This window comes from Anas platyrhynchos, chromosome 12 (assembly GCF_047663525.1).
Source record: "Anas platyrhynchos isolate ZD024472 breed Pekin duck chromosome 12, IASCAAS_PekinDuck_T2T, whole genome shotgun sequence".
Taxonomy (NCBI): Eukaryota; Metazoa; Chordata; class Aves; order Anseriformes; family Anatidae; genus Anas; species Anas platyrhynchos.
Genome location: NC_092598.1, coordinates 234010 through 254788, shown reverse-complemented (window position 1 = coordinate 254788; position 20779 = coordinate 234010). Strand labels below are relative to the sequence as shown.

Genomic DNA, 20779 nt, shown 5'->3' with positions numbered 1-20779 from the left:
TGGAGCAGCAAAGATGGCTTTTTTAGACCTGCTGGTTGTGCTTTCTATATGTTCATTTTCTACGTGGGGGCTGTGAGGGAAGGAGTTGCTGGACTGCTTCCCTGTGAACTTTCACTCTATTCCTATATATTACTTTTCCTTTCCTGATGCTGTAATTTACATTTCACATAGAGCCACATCCCACGTCTTTGATAGCATAAAACAAAACAAACACCACAACCCCCCCACCAAATTAAAAATAAAAACATGCCATTTAAGCAGGGGGCCTGGTGGCATTTTAACTTCTGCAGACCTATTTTTGAGATTTGAAAAATTTAAATAAATGCTTAGGTGAGTGAGGAGCATAACGGATGTAAACACATGGGATGCATTAGACTTCTGCTGTGTGTATTGTCTTTTGGTTGAAACAAATTATGAAGTGACTAATAAAATAAGTCAATATTCCATGATTTAAAACTGTGCCGTGTTGCTTTTTGCAAGTACAGTGGGACAGGCTTCACTGCTTTTTGTTTGGCCATGATGAGGTCAGATGACATTAAATAATCAAGAGTAGAGTTTAAAAAGCTTTCAGGAAATTTTGGAGAGTAAAATGAGTGTAGACAACCCTAACAATTCTTAAACCATTGCAGATCAAATAGCCTGAAAGAGTTTTTTCAATCACCATCATCACTCTCTGTCCAGCTGTGATGAGATCTGAATGTAAGAATTCATTTTTTCCCCGGTGCCTGCAGCTCGCATTTGGCATTAATTATGATTCCCTTAGTGATGGAGAAGTCCCCTTTTGTACTCCATGTACCTCGGAGAGACAAGGATTGTGATCTCATTATCCATTAAAGTAATAAACCAGCGTTCTATAAGGTTCCTCCTCGTGTTTTCTAGGCACAGGAGCGTTTCTTAGCGCGGTATTTAACACAATCGCATGTTTCCTCAGCGCTCCTCTGTGTTGCCAGGTGTAGCTGTGTGCTGGGGAGCGCACGTACCCCTCCTGCTTTCTGACCAGGAGAGCTCTCCGGCTCCCGCCGAGCACCCAGGCCCGGTTCTGGCGGGGGGCGAGCCGCTGGGGGCAGGGACGCCTCTCGCTCCTCGCGGCGGCAGCGGGGGCTCGTTAATGCCCCCGAGGGGGCCGCGAGCAGAGGCTGGGCAGGCGGGGAGCTCGAAGGAAGCGCAGCGCGGCGCAGCGTGCCCGGAGCGAGCTCTGGAATAGCAGCGGGCACGGGCACGGCGCCGAGCCGGTGCCGCGGGCAGCAGCGCGCTGGAGCCCGGCACCGCCGGCGCTCACCGGGCGGGCCGCGGGCTGCTCCGAGGGGCGCGGGGCCCCGAGCCGAGCGCTTGCGAGGGGCGGCCGCGGCTGGAGGCGCGACGCGGGGGGCCCGGCCCGGCCCGCTGCGCTGCGGGCCCGCGCCGCCGCCGAGGCCGCGCCCGCCGGCGGCGGAAGGCCGCGCGCTTCCGGGGCGGGGCCTGCGCCGAGCGGGGCCGGGGCCGCCGCCGCCGTCTGAGGTCTCGGCGTCCGGCGGGCGATGGGGGAGGCTGGGACGGGGCCCGGGCCCAGGGAGGGGCCGGAGCCGGAGCCCGAGGAGGACGAGGCGGCGGCGGCGGCGGGCGGGGGTGGCGGCGGTGGCGGCGGCGCGCGGGGGGGCCGGGCCGGGCCCCGCGGCGGCATCCGGGTGCTGAAGGTGAGGAGGGGGCCGGGGCCGGGGCCTGCGCCGCGCGGGGGCCGCCCCGTTCCGCCGGCCCTTCCCGGCAGCTCGGCGGGCCGGGGGGCGGCGGCAGCGCCGCGCCGCGCCCGGGGCGATGCCCGCCTCGACCTTGCCGGGGCTGTCGGGACGGGGGCGGCGGCCCCTCCGCGGCCGGGGCCCGCGGGGCGCCGAGGCTCGCGGGGCGGGGGCCCGGCGGGGCGGGGGCCGGGGGTCTGGCCGGGCCTCGGGCCGGGCCTCGCCGTGCCGCCCGGCCGCGGGGGAGGTCGGCTCGGAGCGGCCGGGTGCCGCCGCTGGGCGCGGGGGGCGGCCGGGCGCCGGTTCGGAGGCGGCTGCTGACGCCGCGGTTCCTTGCAGAGAAACGTGAAGCGCAACGGGAGCAGGAGCTGCTTGAACAGGACTCGGTTTGGCTCCCGCGAGAGGGACTGGCTGAGGGAGGATGCTGGACGAGGCTGCGTGTACGTTTACGGACGAGATTCCGCGTCTTGTGCTTCCTCTGACTTACGCCTGGTCCTCTGTACGGTGGACACCCCCGCCTCCGAGATATGTGATGGAGAAGAGAGAAAAAACCTCTTCTTGCAGCTTCACGGAGACCTGGTCAGGTGAGGGCTGAGAGAGGATAGACTGGTATCGAGAAATATTTGCTTTAGTCTTGCGGGGCCCTCTTCTCTGTGTACCTGTGTACGTTAGTAGTATAAATGCAGGCTGGAGATGGTAGGTGTCAGACACAGCCTTGAGTAACGTAATTCGTAAAAACAAAGTAGTGGTGAGCTGCTTACATCTCCCTTAGTCAAACTATAGGTGTTGTAGCTGGGAGGGTTTGGCAGCTGCTCCAACCAGAAGCATGACCTCATTTTGTAGGTACAGGTTACTGTTTGTATGCTCCACCTTTATGTTCTGTTTTAGGGACGTTTCAGCGTCAAGAAAACTTGAGCAATTTAGGAGGCCGTGCGCAGTTATTCTGAGACAGTGAAACATGTAAAGTGCTTAAAAAGTCACTCATGTAAGATTTATACATTAGTCTTTGTGTATGTGCGTGTGGTGGCTGTTTTTTTTTTCATAATTGTTCCCAGGTATATAACTATTAAAGATAGGCATAGATGTAGCTGGGGAGGGACTCTTTATCAGGGACTGTAGAGATAGGACAAGGGGTAACAATTTTAACTAAAAAAGGGTAGGTTTAGGTTAGATATAAGGCATAAATTCATCATGATGAGGGTGGGGAAACACTGGCACGGGCTACTCAGAGAAGCTGTGGACGCCCCATCCCTGGCAGTGCCCAAGGCCAGGCTGGATGGGGCTGGGGGAAGCCTGGGCTGGTGGGAGGGGTCCCTGCCCATGGTGGGGAGGGAGGGGCGGGAACCTCACGCACAACAGGAGGGCTTCCAACCCAAACCATTCTGTGAGTCTATGACACTGTTAAAAAGGGCACTTGAAAAAAGTTATTTGGACCTTTTTGCTTTGCTCAGCCTGGTTTTTAGGAACTAGGGAAAGGTTAGTTATAAATGTGGTATGAGGATACACAGATACTTCATTGCAGTCACGGAGGTAGCTGAAAATTAATTGCTTGAAGTATTTATAAGGAAATTGTTTTGTTTTGTACTATAGCAGCGAGCAAACTTCCAAACATTCAGAAAAAAGACCCTTTATTGCAGATCTCAAAGAAGACTAGGTAACTCTTGGAGGTTTGTTCAGAGAGGGATGTTTTGACTTCTTTGAGCTCTTGAAATGGCTTATGTGTTTGAATTCTCATGTCTCTTCTCATGCTAGGTAGCAGTGCCTGTCTTTGATTTGTGTCAGGCTTTGCAATGTTTTGGTAAATTTGTTCTGACGTGAGTTCTGGAAGCAAGTACCAAGTTGTAAATGTTTTCTTGTTAGTTTATTGCATCTTGCTGTATCATGCACTTACTCAAGTTTTGTCTTCAGATTCTTGGAAAGCTCTTGATTACTGTGTGTCTGTTGCTTTTGTAATTCTAGAGACGTCTTTGCCACAGAAGAGATTCCTGTACTACTTACCATTGGGGGGGGGGGGAATGTTCTCAGAGTCATAGAATTGTTTAGGTTGGAAACAACCTTTTAGATCGTTGAGTCCAACAATCCACCTAACACTGCAGCTCCACAGTTAAACCATGTCCCTGTGCGCCTCATCCACATGTCTCTTAAACATCTCCAGGGATGGCGACTCCACCACTGCCCTGGGCAGCCTGTTGCAATGCCTACCCACCCTTTCCACGAAGAAATTCTGTTATTCTGTTCCCTGAAATGGGAGTTACCGGTATTGCTTCAGTAACCATCTCTGTTAGTAACAGGAAGCAGTCACAGATGGCACCTGCTTGCATTTCCACAGGAAGATGACAGAATGCTCAAGATATCCCCGTGCCCTCTTGAGATAATCCTTGCCTTGAACAAAGTTTGCTGACTACTTTAATAATGTGTTTGTGAGCACAGATTACTCAGTTAAGCGTCCGTTTGCATTTTACCATTGATACATTTGTCTCCTAAACAACTGAATTCCTCACCCTTTTAAGTATCGATAGGTGACTTTCTCTCAAAACCAGAGAGTGGCAAAGGTTGATTTGGCACCTGACTCAGAAGACTGAACACAGACTGGTCAGTAAGTGGAAGAATAACAGAAAACTTTTTCACTTTAAATATTGTGATGTCCTCATGATATTTCTGCATTTCTCATTTAAGTATGTGTACAGGGAAGTCAGTTTCTGTCAGAACATTCTTCTTTCCTTCATAGTGTGCTTCAAGAATCTTTAGAGATCTAGCTGGAATCTTTCTTTGTTAGCATTCTTTTCTATTCAGAAATTATACCTTCCTGCAGAGGAGAGGATTAAAAAAAATAGCTTTATTACTTTTTTTTTGGTATGCTTGCCCCTCACAACAAAAATATAAACTATGACGATTTGAAAACTTGATTTTTGCTCATGAAGAAGAGCTACATATGAGACCTGCTGATTTTTTGTCTTTTCTCTTTCATTACTCGTCACACCGTCACTCAGTAGAGCTGCTTCTCTGACTTAGTGGAAGTGGCTAGTACCTGCTGTGTGATACTGATGTGGATATAGTGGGCTGTTTGTGTCAAATTGCAGCTGCTTTGACTGCCATGGTTTTCTCCATGTGTGTTAGTATTCAGTGTTTATTGCACAGCTTATGAGATGTTTTGCACATTTCTAATGTGCAGTGCCAATTTACGTTGCATATCATGTTGCTTTTTTCTCAAAGGAAAAGCGTACTTTTCTTTCTCAAGCTCTAACAATCGTGTTCAGAACCTGTTGGCCTTGGTTGTGATAGCTTAGAAGTTTTGTATAGAAATTGCCATTACAGCCACTTGTTCCAAATACTTGTTTTGGTATTCTGTTTCCTGCTTTCCAGACTTTTGCTATTTATTTATTTATTTATTTATTTTTAAGTAAATTACATGGCTCTTAACAAGAACTTGGACCAGTGATCAGTTCAGTCAGGACACCAGAGTGTCCCCAGAGGTATTCAGTGGATTGCTTTATATCCTGATTTGAATGTGGTCAGTAGACAACGAGCTGTTTTGTTCATTGCTTTATTTGCAAAGTCCTTTGCGGGACCTGTGGGTGTTACCAGCAAATGTCTGGACTCTGTGCTAGTGCTCATCGGGCAAGGTGTATGGCTAGTGCCATAAGAACGACTCTGCCCTCACACTTGAGGTGTCTCACCAAGCCACACTCCCTGCACTGAGGGGCAAGTCATTTATCTTGTGTGCACATGGCTTTTCAGGTATTTTTTTTCCTGTTATCTTGCATGCTTCTGCCAGGTAATGAAATCTACAATAGCTTGTAGATTTTTGCAGACAAGTTGAAGAATTCAGAAGGCTTAATTTCTTGGCAAGGCTCTTGCCTTTCAGTCAGTAGCGACCAAACTTAGAAGTTGCAGTAATGCTGCATAAACTTTTGACTGAGTTTCAGATAGTTAAGGTTTTATGTCGAGAGAGAGAGATACTGGTATAGGTATTAGGCTTGAGTAGTTATTACTGCAAATGTTCTTTTTGTACGTTTGTTTTGTTTAGAAAATAAACAAAAGTGAAGGTATTTCTGGAAGCATATCAGCTTGATTCATGTGGTCAAGAAGGAAAAGTAGGGTGTGTTTTTTTTCAAACTAACATTTTGAAATCCTACAAGATCCCTGCAGCGGTAATTCTTGCTGATGTGAAAGATGAGAAGAATAAAAGCAATGAAAAAACAGATCTTATCTTGGGGCAAGTGTGCCAGCATAGAGTATCCTCCTTTTTCAAGATGGTAAACCACAGTACTGTACCTCAGAGTGTTAAGCAATGTAGAACTGTGATTTAATTTGAATATTACTGTTTTATGAAAAGTGCTTAACCCTTTGCTGTATTAAGGTTCTTCCTGAATTCTGATGTGCAAGTATCATATTGTACAATACATGCTTCTAGTTTGTTCAGCAACCAAACTATAGTGTTTCAGTGGATTTTTATTTTTTTTTTCTTGGTGTAACAGTAGGAAATCTAGATGCAGACTACTTGAACTGTTCATGAATGATATTCAAGCATTTACAGTTCCTAAGCCATGGGTCACGTGCTGAAAAAGCCGCTTTCTGTCAAGCACAAGGCTTTAGTAGCAGAAGAATTGGAATCTGAGAGTAGTCAAGGGACACTTAGGCTAGGTATTTGGAGATCCAGTCAAATCTCTCATATTCCTCTTGAATTCTGCAATTAAAGTTATAGAATACATCAGGGTTTGGTGTGTTGAAAATCTGAATTGTTTGGTGCAACCTATTATTTATTCCAGTTTCTAGTCCCTTGCCTGTTATAGGAGACAGATACACAGGTTTGTCATTTTTAAGAATACATCGGAAAGTTCTTTTTAAAGTTTGGTGTCATGTTCGCTGCTGTTTCTGTAGTATAAAAAGTAAGTGATAACTTAAACCTTAGGTACATACTTAGAGAGTCCTTTGCTCTCTAAGCTTCTGGATCTCAACTGAAGGTCCAGAAAAAGACTGAGAGCTTGTATTTGAATGGAAGAAATATGCAAAGAGAGAAGCATTGATAGTATTGCGCTGTTTTGAACCAATCTCTTGTCCCATGTCCATCTTGCAAAACAGGGAAAGAAAAAGCTTTTCACGAAATGAGCTTTTCATGCTGATTGTACAAAGAGCTCTCTACCTTAGCTGGATTGGCATCTTTTTCTAGGAGTTCCAAAACTATAACCGGTATCTGAATGATTGGTGGAGGTGCAAATGAATGGTGTAGATGGTACAGGTGAGTGCTGTGGATGGTGCACTACTTGAATTTCCATTCTTGACTGCAAACTGGAAGCTATTTTCCATTTTGTTTTGGAAATAGGATAGTATCTGAATAGCATAGGATCTGGTCCTTGCTTATAACCTCCCCAGATTATTTCAAAAGACTTCTTGTCTCACTGCAAATACAAAGTGGATGTCATCACAAAGAGTGAAGTCATTGCAATTACAGAAGCAAATTAATGTTTCTTTTTGATAGTGAGGCAATTTTCTATTCTGCTTCTAAAACACGTGAAATGTTACCAAGTAACTTCAGTGTGGATTTGGGATTAAAATTTGAAGCTACTGAAGGTAAGCAACTAAACATGGACAAGCAGAAAACCAGGCGGAGAGGAACCTCATGAAGTTCAGCAAAATGAAAAGCCAATTCCTGCACCTGAGGAGGAATAACCCCAGGCTCTAATAAACATTGGGGTTGACTTGCTGTGGAAAGCAGCTTTGTGGAGGAGGACCTGAATTTCCTGGTGGATACCAAGTTGAACATGAGCCAGCAATGTGCCTTCATGGCAAAGAAGGCCAGCGGCATCCTGGGCTTATCGGGAGAAATGTTGCCAGCAGTCTGAGGGAGGTCGTTCTTCCCCTCTGCTTGGAGCTGTTGAGGCCACGCCTGGTGCTCTGGGTCCTGCGCTGAGCTTTCCAGTGCCAGAGAGGTGTGGGCAGACTGGAGAGGGTCCATCAAAGAGCTGCTAAGATGAATAATGGATGAGCACATCTCATCATTCAGCTAAGAGATGAGACTGTTCAGCCTGGAGAAGGCTTGGGGGGATTTTATCAATGTGTATAAATTCCTGGTGGGGGGGAAAAAAGAAGCGAGAACCACATTTTTTCAGTGGTGCCCAATGACAGCAAAGGAGGCGGTGGGCACAAACGGAAACACAAGGACTTAATTTGAAGATTGGGAAACACACAGCATGCATTGTTGACACACACCTGATGACATCTTGAACCTGAAATTGATGCCTGATTTTTTTTCATATATAAATTTTGGAGTATACGTATAAAATTGCTATCTGTCTCTGGCATTGCTTTTAGTCATATTGCAAGCTTCATGAAATTAAGATAATTTCTAATAATTAAAAATGACGACTGGTGACATTAGTAGGAACAGTGCTTTCAACTCCTTAATGCAGGCAATATTTGATAAACTCGATTTTAAACCATACTTACTCCAATGGAAGGAATAAGAACAGGCTTCTAAGCAAACCAGTTCTATTGATGAGTGATCCTTTTGGTAGATTTGGAGAGAGACATCAAGGTTTTCCTCTTGTTAAATAAAGCTTTTTTATGGATTGAAATTTCCCAATAAAATTATGATTATACTTAAGGCTGATTAGAGACTAAAGTTTGCAAAGCCTGATAGCAGTTTGTTGGTCAGGGGAAGCTCCAAGAGCTCATTTAAGAAGTGGGAGGAAGGAGGAATATTTCATGTACAGCCTTTTGGATAACAAGTAGATATATTTCCATGTTTAAAAAATATATATATAAATTTACCCTAGCTAGGCTTAGCAAACATCGAGTGGTAGTAATTTATGAATCAGCTGCATGTCAACCCCGTTGTTTTTTTAGGCTAGGAACTCTGTTGTTTTGGACCTTAACCGTGAGAGTAATCCTGCTTGAGTTTCTGCTCCAGAATTCCTGTGTGTGCAGTGGAAGAGTTGCAATGTATATGCTTGGAATACCTGAGGTCATTTAACTTTTTGAGGCGTGTCCTATTGTCTACAGAGGAAGTCTGGATGATTATATATTCATAAATGTTTTGTGAAATCAGTACTGCCTTAATAATGAGATGACACCTGCAAGGCTGTCAGTAATTGGAAATGCTAGAGAATAATTGTTAAAAAGAATAAAAAATGGTTTTACTTCTTTAGCTGAGAAGCAGAAAGGTTTGGAGTATAAAGTTATAAAACATTTCATGTTAGGACATGCTGTATGAATGATGTATGCAAGTTAACAAAGTTTAGAAGAAAATAGGTCTTATTGAACAAACTTGATCTTGATGCTTTGAAATTTCACTTGTGGTTGTCAAAGGCATTAGTCATTTGTTGCACTGCATGATATTCTGATATCGTTGGTAGAAAAGCAGTGCACAGACCACTGAAACCCATTGGCTGATTCCTTACAAATTAGAAATTGTTATTCAGTGTAAGGGTGGGTTTTTTGAATGGAGGATTGGTGTATGAATAAAGAAAAGTAGATACATGCTTTTCAGTTGCTCTGTTAATAATCCTTGACAAAAAGGATGGTAAAAATTCAGGAAGGGAGTCAGGGAGCGATGAATACTGTGAAGTCAGTGCTACAGGTTGATATAGGTGGTTTAATATACAGTATTCTCTGGGGCAGATTGCTTTTCTATATCACTGGAAATATTCATGTAAAAGCCAAATTTGCTAATTACTGAAGAGTAGAGGAAGGGGGCTGTAACTCATAAAAAGCGCAATTCAAGAGGACATGTGGATTGAAGGGTATGAATGAATGTGCCACACAGGTGAGAGCAGGTTTGATTCGGGAATATAAATACTGTTGAGTCTTTATGCTACCAAGTAGTCAGTGCATGGATGCAGTGAACAGTCATGATGCTAGCACTTCCAGAATGTTGATACACTTCAAAACAAAACTTGAAGAGAAAGTTTGAAATGTACTGTGGTTTGCATGTACCTGCTTAAAGGATAGACAAGTAAAGGTCTAGTGGCTGTAGCCTGAAGTTAGGCACATACAGATTAGAAGCAAGGATAGTTTTGTTTTGTTTTTTAGTAAATAAACTTATTTTAACTCCCATCTTAGATTTTCAGTGCTTAATCTTTTACACTAATCTTTTACGTTAATATTTAAGGAAGAAATTCTTCATTCAGAGGGTGGTGAGGCACTGGAAAAGGCTGCCCAAGGAAGCTGTGGATGCCCCATCCCTGGAATCGTTCAAAGCCAGGCTGGATGGGGCTTTGAGAAACTGGTCTGGTGGAAGGTGTCCCTGCCCATGGCAGGGGGGCTGGAACTACATGATCCTAAAGGTCCTTTCCAACCCAAACCATTCTCTTTTTTTTTTTTTCTTCCTTAAAGTTAAACTTCTAATTTAGCCGGAATTCTTTTTAATATTTTATTTTATTTTATTTTGGAAAATAATTCGGTCTCTGGAAGCAGTGAGATTAGAGGATCAGAAAATGTCTTTTTAGTTTTGAATATATTAAACGTGATGTTTGGGTAGAAATCTTTTATTCCTATTTAACCATATTAGCCCCTGAATCTTTTATATGATCTGTTGCAGTTCTAAAAATGTCTTTTTCTTTAAATGTACCATATAAGTTAATTTGACAAAACATGAAAATCTTGATTTGATGAGAGCTAAAGAGAATGGGAATTTTTTTCTGTCTTATTAGAAGTGATTCTTCTGGAGGTTTCTCTTGTGCTTTGTTCCAAGCTGCATTTGGAACAGAAACTTAAGTACAGTTCTTTTAAATCTTTTAGTCATTATAAATAGGGTTTTTGTTATTATTTAGGGTCTGTTTTTTGTGCATTATTTCTGATATTGTTTCTTGTCATTGCTTCCTCCTGGTACTCCTTAAATCACGGAAAGGAAACTATCACTGTGTGTTGTATGGCTTTTACCTGTTGTTTTTCCTCTCCATTTCCTTTCTGCAATACAATTCTTCGAGTGCCGCAGTTCTCAATTGTCGCTGAACAATCAGGAAGCACGGACCCCATGTGTGTGTGCTTGCCAGACCTTTTGAGAGATGCAGAGCAACCACTGTCAGTATTCCTTGCACTCTAGCTGCAATGAGACATATTTAAACTTGTTCAAGCTCTTAAACTACTTTCTTGTATGTTTTGACAGGAGGCTGGAGCCCACAGAAAAACCCCTTCAGATTGTGTATGACTACTTGGCTGGACTGGGTTTTGATGATCCTGTCAGAATGCAGGAAGAGGCAGCAAACTCTGATCTCAGCTGTATGATCCGCTTTTATAGTGGTAAGAACTAGTATGTGTGCACAACGTCACTGTTCCCATAGCTTTAACTATGAGATGGAACCCAAAGTATCAGAAAGCATTTCTTAAAATAATGAGTTTTCAAAATTAGTAGAAAAGGCAAAGTTTTTTTTTTGTCCTTCTCTTGACCCTGTCTGTGGCTTGGAGAAAAGACAGCTCCATAGGAAGACACAGGATTGCTGTGTTGCCCATAGTTTTTTATGTCATAGTGAATGTCTTAGAACTCCTAATGCAATCAGAAACACTGTATTTTAGTCTAGGTATGCAATTTCTACTGCAGCCTATTTTCAACGTGTATATGGATATGGGTGAGGAAGGTCTTGGCCAAATACTTCCACAGCCTGTAAAAAAAAAAAGAGTGAGAGTGCCAGCTGGTTAATAAAAATGCAAGTTGCCATCAAAACCCCAGTGCATTTCATTGCAGAAGTGAGACTTCTGAGTGGCCTACAGAGTCAGTTTGGGCAGGATATCATGTGCATAAGGTATGACAGGACAATAGTCATAGGCCAGTTGGTGCACAGTGCTAGCAGTCAGAAAATGAATTCGCTGGAGAGGAAAATAAAAGAAATAAGGGGTAAGGAAGTTAATAATTTTATTACTTTCAATGTTATAGCTGCTTATTTTTTACATTTCAGAAAAAAGTCAAGAGGTTTTAATAGAAAGTTTATTTTCCATCACACAGATGGGTAGGCTGACTAAGCTACTGGCCATCGTTTGATGTTCTATGTTTAAAATAAAGTCATCAGGACATCAGCAACAGGGCTGCAGAGAACTTTTGAGGGGAAAAATGAGGAATGCAGTTTGGGTATGTCGAACAGGAACTGCAGAAAATTCAGAAACAGTGACTCAGCATCATGGAAACAAGTAGGTAAAAAATGGAAATGAGTAGCCTCTGCCAGCATGGGAGGATAGTCCTGCCTAGAAAGAGATGGTAAAGGAGAAAGCATAATGGCTGAAGAGTATTCAGGAGGCCTGTTTTAACAAAGTTAAAAGCAGATGCTGAGAAAGCAGTTCTTAAAGGTAGGGGAGGAAATAAAGAGAGGAAATTCTATGTAGGATTATGTGGTAATTCTGCAAAGCCTGCAGCTGAGAACAGGAAAAGGAGTAATGCATTTCAGGCAGAGAAACATTACTTAGAGCACTGAGTAGCTTTCATATCTCCTTCACGCTGTGGTGATGTGGCTTGGATTTCTCTGGTGTGTTTCTGCATTTGTCTGCTTTTCTTATGTGGTCCATTGTGGTTGTTTCTTTCCCTTGTGCATGGGGGTTCCTTATGCCCAGGTGGAGTGGTGAGACTACAAGTGTTAGAACCTGTTAATTGCAATCTTACATTGATCAGCAGTAGGAAGGAAGCATGCTTCCTGAAGTCTGGTTGTTGAGATGCTCATAGGAACCCAAGAGTTTTATGAGGGGAAAGAACAGGTTAGATTGGCTGGGAGAAGGAGTGGGGGTGTGTGTCTTCACTTCAATGGAAGTCACTTGGAGAATAGAGGTCAGTGACCCAGAGAGGGGTCTTTACATGCCTCAGCAACGGTTCGAACGGAAGAAGCTCTCCAGGGCCATCAGGCTGTCCATCTATGTCAGATGTGACAAGTGTGAATTGTGCGTGAGTGTCACGCACACTCTCTCTGTGGGGGAATTCTCTTGATTCCTTGTGTTGCTATAGCTGGGCTTGTGCAATTCCTGAGGTACTTAATTAGAGTTGCCAAGCTTAGGAGCTGCAGAGTGACAGGGAATTCCCTTATCCGTAGAGATTAAGACCATTCACACACGTATCTATAGTTGTGAAATAGCTGGGATTCAGAGTGGAAGCCCAAAGCAGCTAGCATTCTCTATTCAAAAAGAGAAAAATCTCAGAAAATGATAATCTCTGAATGGTAAATAGTCAGTTAGCATACAGGTTCATCTTTTCCATCTTCCTAATTTCTGGTGATGTTCACAGAGTCCCGTTTCCTTCAGGAGAAGGACCAACAAGAGGCATTTATATTTTTCACATTTTTCGAGCCTGCTTTTACTGCTAGTCCCAAGACTTTTTTCCTGTACTTCAGATACACGCTCTTTGGTGTTTTTCTATGGTTTAATGCTCCACGGCTAGCAGTGCACGTAGCACAGCTATAGTCAGTCAGTGCTCTAGTCCTTTCACTTAAATCATCTTCAGGAAATAACTACCGTTCTTCTGTAGTTGATTTTCCCAGGCCTCCCTTTAAAGGACAGTAGAAGCCACTTCTTTGATGGTGCTGACTCAATGAGTTTGTAATCGCTTTTTTACTGCATCTCAAAGAAAGATGTTTGGCAAGTGCATAAGTTTGCCAAGGACTGTAATTAGCTGTAGATTAAAAATGCACTACGTGGTAACATTGTGCTGAAAGTCATACAGGGAGTGCTTTTCAGACATCACTGCCCTAAGTTGCTAGTCTTCTGCATGAGATTTTTGTTTTAAGTATAACTGTCTGTCTTGTCTTTACTCACCTTTTATAATGCTTGTTACTGCTGTGTTTCTATTTGAACTCACAGCTGAGAATGAGGAACAAATGGAAAGTAAACACAAATGTCCCCTTTTTCTTCAGAAAAGCCAAGTCAAGTAGAACAGTTAGATCGCATCCTGCTCTCTGGAATCTATAATGTACGCAAAGGAAAGACCCAGTTGCACAAATGGGCTGAACGCTTAGTAATTCTCTGTGGTACCTGCCTCATTGTATCCTCTGTGAAAGATAGCCACACAGGGAAGATGCACATCTTGCCTCTTGTTGGAGGGAAGGTAAGACGTTTTTGCATTTGATAGCTTCCTGTAGATTAGAAAGGAAGAAAGGATTATAATGATGGGTATTATACACAAGAGGTTAATCTAGGCTGTATTACTGTATTATCAGGTGCAGAGACAATTGCACAACCCTTTTCTACTTGCTTTGCGTAGGTAGTCCTGAGGCTAATAAAATGCTTGAAGAGACACCACTTATGAATTCATGTTAGTAGCCATTGTTATGAATAGCCATTCTGGAGATGATTACTTATTGGATCTACTTCAGCAGAAAGACATTAAGAAGGATTTACTCCTGTGTTTCTCACAACAGTTTTCAGCAAGAGACAATGTTACTGGTACTCTGTACTCTAGACTTCAGATCCACTGTAATGCTGGAGTTTAGGCAGACTGCTTTGTTATCATTTCTCCCTTTGCAGGTGGAAGAAATGAAACGTCGGCAGTACACTCTTGCTTTCACATCTGCTGGAGCACAAGCTCAAACATACCATGTCTCCTTTGAAACGCTGGCAGAGTGCCAGCGGTGGCACCGACAGGCATCCACGGTGAGGGCCTAGAGACTGCAGTACTTTGGGGTGGTGGGTACTGAGGGTAAGATGGCATTTGTGATATGTGCTTGGTCTGCAGGCAGACATTATACTTGGGTTCTGGAGAAAGTGCCTGGGATGCTTTCCAGCTTTCTTCATTTCTTAGGTACTCACAACTACAGAGACTTTCTTTTAGCGTTTTCTTGGGGCTCTGCCTGTTCAACAATGTTGACTAGGTCTGCATTTTTTAACCCCCCACACCTACTGAGAATAGCTTATCACGTGTCACTAGAACAAACCCTGTGGACTGACTGACTTCACAGCCGTAAAAACCTATTAAATGCTTCTGCTGCCATATCTGACTCTGACCTGTGGCCTAGAATGGCACTCTGATAGGTTTGAGTTAACTAGCACAGAGATCATAGATCAGCAACGGAAGCGTAGCTTGTTCAGAGCTGCGTCTGTATTCCACGTGGAAGTACAATTAGCTGGTGATGGCACAGTGCTGGCCCGCACTTTGACCTCATATATATAATACTATGAAATACGAAATGAGTTGCAGGATAAAATACATCATAAAATCTGGAATTAAGCATATAAAGCCTCAACAATGATTAAAGGAGATCTGATATTTGCAGATGCTTTATGAAATGTTGCAAAAGTATAATGTATGAAGCCTTTTCATCATAGCAGAAGTTTTCCAATATTATACCCTGAATAAGTCAGAAGAAGCAGGTAGGCCAAAAAGAGGTTCTGTAAGCACCAAAAGACAAAACTGGAAGGTCAGCTGATTCCTTTTTGCAATTTGTATCTTTGGAAGGCACTCGGAGGCTATGCTTTCTCAGCAATTTTCTCAACTAGAGGTATGGTTTTCTCTATTAGGTTGGTTCTCTTACAGTCCAGCTTTTAGTGAGCATCCGTTGTACCTACAAAGCAGAGCTTTGTGTATGTTCTTGTTGATATCAAGAAGTGCCTCCTTGTTATGGGGCTTGCAGAGACAGTAGCAGCAAATGACATAAGTTCATACTCCATGGACTTGATTTCCTGCATGGGCTCTACCTGTGTTTGGTGGATACAAGAGCATTCTTTCATTTTCTTGCAAGTAGTAAACAATTTACGTTCTTTGTTTTTTTTTTTAAGACCATTAGACTGCCATAGAAGCATTGTCGCACAGCTGCAACTCTTCCTTTTTCTTTTCAGGTTGTGTCTATGCGACTTAGCATGGTTGATCTTTCATGCTACAGCCTTGAGGAAGTACCTGAGTACCTCTTCTACAGTCAAGACATCATCTACCTCAACCTACGACACAATTTTATGAGATCATGTGGAGCAGGGAGTCTTGACTCCCTTTGCAGGTCTGCAAAGAATTATTTTTCTTCTACGTTTGGAGTTCTGCACATGTGCATACAGGGATAAAGGGAAGGGAGTGTATTGCCTGTTCTTATGGGATGTTAAAAGATTGATCTTCAGGAAGGTCTAACAAATGAAGGAACTAGGAAGCAGAGCTGGGCAGTGCAGGCAGATAAAAGCTTACAGAAGTTTATGGTATTTGTGAACTCCCTTCCACAAATTCTTTGTGTTAAATGTTATCTCAGATGAGCCTAATAGAGGGACACACTGGTTGTATAGACAGGATGCAATACTAATATAAGTCTGCTTGCTAAACTGAGAGCATTTTGGGGTATAAAATAAAAGGTGAGGAAAAATGTAGTGCTGTTGTTGTGGGTAAGAGTTTGTAGGAAGAAGTGGAGATCTGAAAAAGCCTACTCAGTAAGTTCTGAATGTTAATGTTCATTTGAAATGGGTAGAGGGCCTGTGAGACTCCAGCTTTACTTTCTCAACTTGTAAGAGTAGCAGATGTGATGGTATGGAAGCATAATGTCGTCATCTTATGATGCTTTCAGAGCTTTCTTGCCTTTCTCTTTTACAGCTCTACTAGGCCTTCTGTTGTGCCTAGCTTGAAAGGGTATCCCCCTCTTCTGATCTATTCTCAGACTAGTTGCAGTTTGTTTTAGTCTTATCTTCCCCAGCTTCACAATGGTAGATTGGTACTCCAAATAATTCTTGCAAGGTAAATTTATTGAACTGAGGATTTTTAGTTGTCCCTAATTTAGTAACAGTCACTCATGGAAGGTCTGCCAGGAATCAAGGTAAAAGGTTCCTGTCTGTTTCTGCAGTAAAAATGTATTTGATCACTTTCAGTGTTACCACTGAGATATAAAGTTTCAGTGACTTAAAATCAAACTTGTGTAGAAACTGACCTAATGACTTAGATGACTATCATCAGTGTACAAAGACGCCTTGTGACTGTAAGTTTTTGCTTTGAGAGCATGGAGACTTGCAAATTAACTGATATTCTTGCCACTAGGTTTTCTCAGTTGAAGAGCCTGAACCTGTCTCATAATAGACTTGGAGAGTTTCCTCTATCACTGTGTGAGATCTCTACTCTGACAGAGCTTAATGTCTCCTGTAACGGACTACATTGCTTGCCAACACAGATTGGCAAACTATTGAAGTGAGTGTATATTTCTTTTCTGTGTATTTTTCTTTCCCTTGTCATAAACTTTTCTTAATGTTTCAGTTGAGCACAGCTGATGTAAAGGTGCTACTTATGAAAGTATGAGTGCTGGTCAGCCGGTTCTTCCCTGAAGACTGAATGGTACATATAACTCCAGTAGAGGGTTGAGAACTAAGACCGGCAATAAGGCTTGTTTTTCCTTCCAAATAAAGATATCACAATATTTTTATACATTTGTCTTTTAAAAAGTTACTGGTATATAGCAAGTTACTGCTCATTATTTGTGATGACTTCCTGCCTATTCTACTAACTAAAACACATTGTGGTAAATCAGTTTTGTAATAGTAGAGACTAATGGATTTTGTCTGTTTTGAAGTGGCCTTGGAGGACACTTAACAGTCAGCTACCATGCCTTGAACCGCAAGTGCCACCTTGCTGAACTGCAATAGACTTGAAGGCTTCTAAGCCTATGAATATATTCCCACTGAAGCCTTTTCTGTTCTCTTTACTGTTATGGTGTTCCCTTTTGGTTAAACATTAAAAAAAAATATGTTTACATAAGAGCAGTTAGAAGTTTCTAAAGATTATGCTGTCAAGGACATTTCCAGAAACCACAAATTACGACAGTGAATATCTATAAAGATCAACCAGGCTTTGTAGAACTACATAAAAATATACACACCTCTCAGAATTCTGAGACCTCATTTATATAAGCAAGAACATGCCGGTTATATCTGAAGTATTTATAAGTGTTTTACACAAAAGGGATAGCGGATTTTTTAACTGTACACAAGTTTAAGGCATAAGAACAGTCTCAGGTACACTTCCTTAATCGCTAGTGTAAAACAGTTTCAAATGCTGATGTAGAAAAGATGAGGAAACATGCAAATGAAGCATTGTCTGAAGACAGTTTGTGATTATTGTTCCTCAAATATGTCAATGCATGTTTTTCTGCGGCTGCAGAGGACTGTGACTTTCCAAAGTTCTGTTTAATATTTGTATTTAATATTTTCAATACAGATGCAGTTTTTGTTAAAGTTTTAATTTATTGTTTAAAACTTTTCAGTGGTAATTTCTCACAGAGGACTAGTGCTTTTTCTAACACTAGTGTACGGTGCATGTGTTTTGATAGCTTTTTACAAAATTGATTGTTTTTTGTGTTAGGAAGTTTTTAACATGAAAGTAGTAGGGCGATCCCCTCTGAAAAATTTATCTTAAAATATTTGCTGGAGGAAAGCTTCTCCAGTTTTGTCTGTGAATACTCAGGATACACCAAAGCTTAAGCTTAAATAAATTTAATTGCAAAGCTATTACTTCTTTTGGTTTTGCAATGGGTAAATGTTGGTGTTGAGCTATTGGTTCGTTGTGGCCTGTTCTTCTTCCAGCTTTTATCTTTTTTTAAAAAGAAAAAAAAAAAAGGGAATATCTGCAGCTACAATGGGTGTACATAAGGCATTTCCAGAGCGGTCTTTTGGCTGTACACAAACTGTAATCCACACGCCAACTAAAAGTTTTCAGAGGATTACAATGTAGTCAGTTATGGGTCCAGTTATCTTCTTGACCCCTTCAGCCCTTCTTCTTTATAAGAACTTCTCATGGCCCCAAGCTGCATTTTTACTACTGATAAGCACTGTTGAGAAAGTTCTTTGTTGGAATGTGGTCATAAGAAAAGAATTGTGTTTTGGAGGCTCGAGTCTCAAGAGTCATACAAACTTCAAAGCAATTTTTTTGTAACAGAAAGCTACCCTGGAAAATACTATTTTCTGAATGGCTGCTGGGGAGACTAGAATTTAAAAATCTGTTATCAATGCTTTAGTGTGGTAGGAATTGTGATTAAACTGTGCCATAAGTGCCATAACTGAGTGCCACAATAGTGATATGAGACTTCAGTGGTTGGATGTTGTTGACTTTATTGTTTCTGTTACTAAGTGATGGGCTTTGAGAGGTCTGTTGTGTTACTGCTGTCTTTTTATTTTTACTTTGTCATAGGTCTTTTAAAGATTGTCCAGCGTGCTAAATGAGTTCTTAATTTGTAGAAAACCAAATGATTAAGTAAATATCCTTTATTTACAACACAAGTAGTGATTTTTATTTTGTTTATAAAAAATTGGCATAACTAGAAGTTTACCTCCAAAATAATTTAGGAACTATTTGGTGTTGTGTATATGCAGTTCCAAGACTATTACTTGAGTGATAATATTACTCCGGTGACTGTACGGATACAGGAATAAAAATTGTATCCATAAATACCATTAAAAATAACCACACTGAGACCTTGCAGTTATGCAGGTAAATTCACTGAAAATGCAAAATGTGACATTCAGTACTCTTTGCTGAATTACTTTTTTTTTTTTTTTTCCACTGCTGCAGTCTCCAGAGCTTCTGGCTAGATGGGAATTTCCTCACATCCTTACCAGAAGAGCTGGGAAGTCTGCAGCAGCTCAGCTGTCTTGGGCTTTCCTTCAATAACTTCCGTGAGCTACCAGCAATTTTTGAGAAACTAACTTTTTTAGATAAACTAGCACTGGCGGGGAATTTGCTAGAGACCCTGGACCTTGCAGTGCTGAACCGTATGAGTCACATCAAAAGTGTGGACCTGAGGTAAGGGGTAAACTTGCACTTACGAATAGACACACAAACCAGATTACTGCTTTCTCTTTAACAGCAGAAGAGCTGCGTAAATTCTGGTACATTTTGCAATAATTTGGGTGTTCTGTTTTTTTCACCTCTTACTGATTCTTTAACTTTTAGGGAGTTCTGTTTCCGAGGGTGTGCAGGATTCACTTAGAGAAACTAGGCTAACTGAGCAATGCCTGAAGCAACTCAGTCATGGAATCACAGAATGCTTTGTGTTGGAAGGGACCTTAAAAGACCTAAAGGGACTTTAGTTCCAACCCCCTTGCCACGGGCAGGGATGCAAGAAATGTGACTTAGTACTCTAGTTTCCTTTTTTTCATATGCTGTTACCATGAGCTTAGCTTTGATCTCTCTTAGCCTTTTCTTTTTTTGTTTTGTCTCATTTTTTCCTCTAGAGGTGTATTAGGGGTATACGTGTATTCCTGATTCTTGAGGCTGCCTACTGCAGAGCTCTCAGAGAGGGACAAAGAATTTTCTGTCTGTGGCAAGGCGGCCTATTATCTGGTCTCTGTATTAGCTTGCTCTGTCAGTACTAAGTAACTGTCCATTGGCCTGGCTTCAGATTTCTAAACTGTAGTCTTCAGAATCTCTTAAATTCTGGGAAATTTAGTAGAATGGTTTCATCTAGCAGTGCAGACGTAGGAACCATTTTTCATCATATTCACTGCCTGAAATCCAACATTGCTCCTCATATATCTCACTGTACTTTGGGGTTAGCCTTCACCAGTTCTCCCCTTTTCTCTCTTCTTACTCACATCCAGTGTTCAGTGTCCTATTTTCTGACTTTGTACCTCTTATTTCTGAATGTTTAGGCTGAACAACCTGAAGAGAGCAGTGGATGACACTCCAGAGGGGAATAAATCCGTGACTTACATGGATTTACGAGACAATCGTCTGACAGACCTGGATCTCAGCTCATTGGGCAGCCTGGAGCAGCTGCACTGTGAACGGAATAAGCTAAAAGAGTTGACACTGAGTGGCTTCTCGCTTCGGGCCCTTTATGCCAACAACAACTGTACGTCTGTTTACCTTCTTCATCAGCCTTCCTCCTTCAAGCCTTGGGAGTAAAAGAAGCAGCCCTTTGCTGTCTCCCACAAAAAGAAACGTTTACAAGTATTTTTACAGTAGTGAGACCATACATGATGGGTCTTGTGAGGTCAACTCATAGGGATCACATTCTGGATGTATGTGCGTTGGCTTTGTAACAGGGAGAGGTTATACTGCTGAGTTGCTGTTCAGGGACTTTGTATTCCAGTAACAACTGCTTGTGAGTCCACAAAGAAGTACTGTTCTCCCTTGTTCTGGTGCCCCGTGTGGCAGATGGAGAATGGAATAGTGAGAAGATGTATGAAGTGTGAACTCTTTCTTA

The 20779-nt window shown here is 42.3% G+C and overlaps 1 protein-coding gene across 2 annotated transcripts in view; it reads left to right on the top strand.

Annotated features, from left to right (window-relative positions):
- Positions 1-1502: 1502 nt before the first annotated feature.
- Positions 1503-20779, top strand: part of PHLPP2 (PH domain and leucine rich repeat protein phosphatase 2) — a 32637-nt gene continuing 13360 nt past the window's right edge. Inside the window, exons 1-9 of one of the 2 annotated variants that reach the window (XM_038185433.2) lie at positions 1503-1673; positions 2052-2296; positions 10819-10952; positions 13538-13728; positions 14148-14273; positions 15456-15610; positions 16624-16770; positions 19144-19374; positions 20223-20425. In XM_038185433.2, coding sequence (XP_038041361.2) covers positions 1518-1673; positions 2052-2296; positions 10819-10952; positions 13538-13728; positions 14148-14273; positions 15456-15610; positions 16624-16770; positions 19144-19374; positions 20223-20425 — 1588 coding nt within the window. In that variant the 5' untranslated portion in view covers positions 1503-1517. Of the gene's footprint in view, positions 1674-2051; positions 2297-10815; positions 10953-13537; positions 13729-14147; positions 14274-15455; positions 15611-16623; positions 16771-19143; positions 19375-20222; positions 20426-20779 lie in introns of those variants that run through there. The other variant, XM_072043831.1, reaches the window with a different exon arrangement.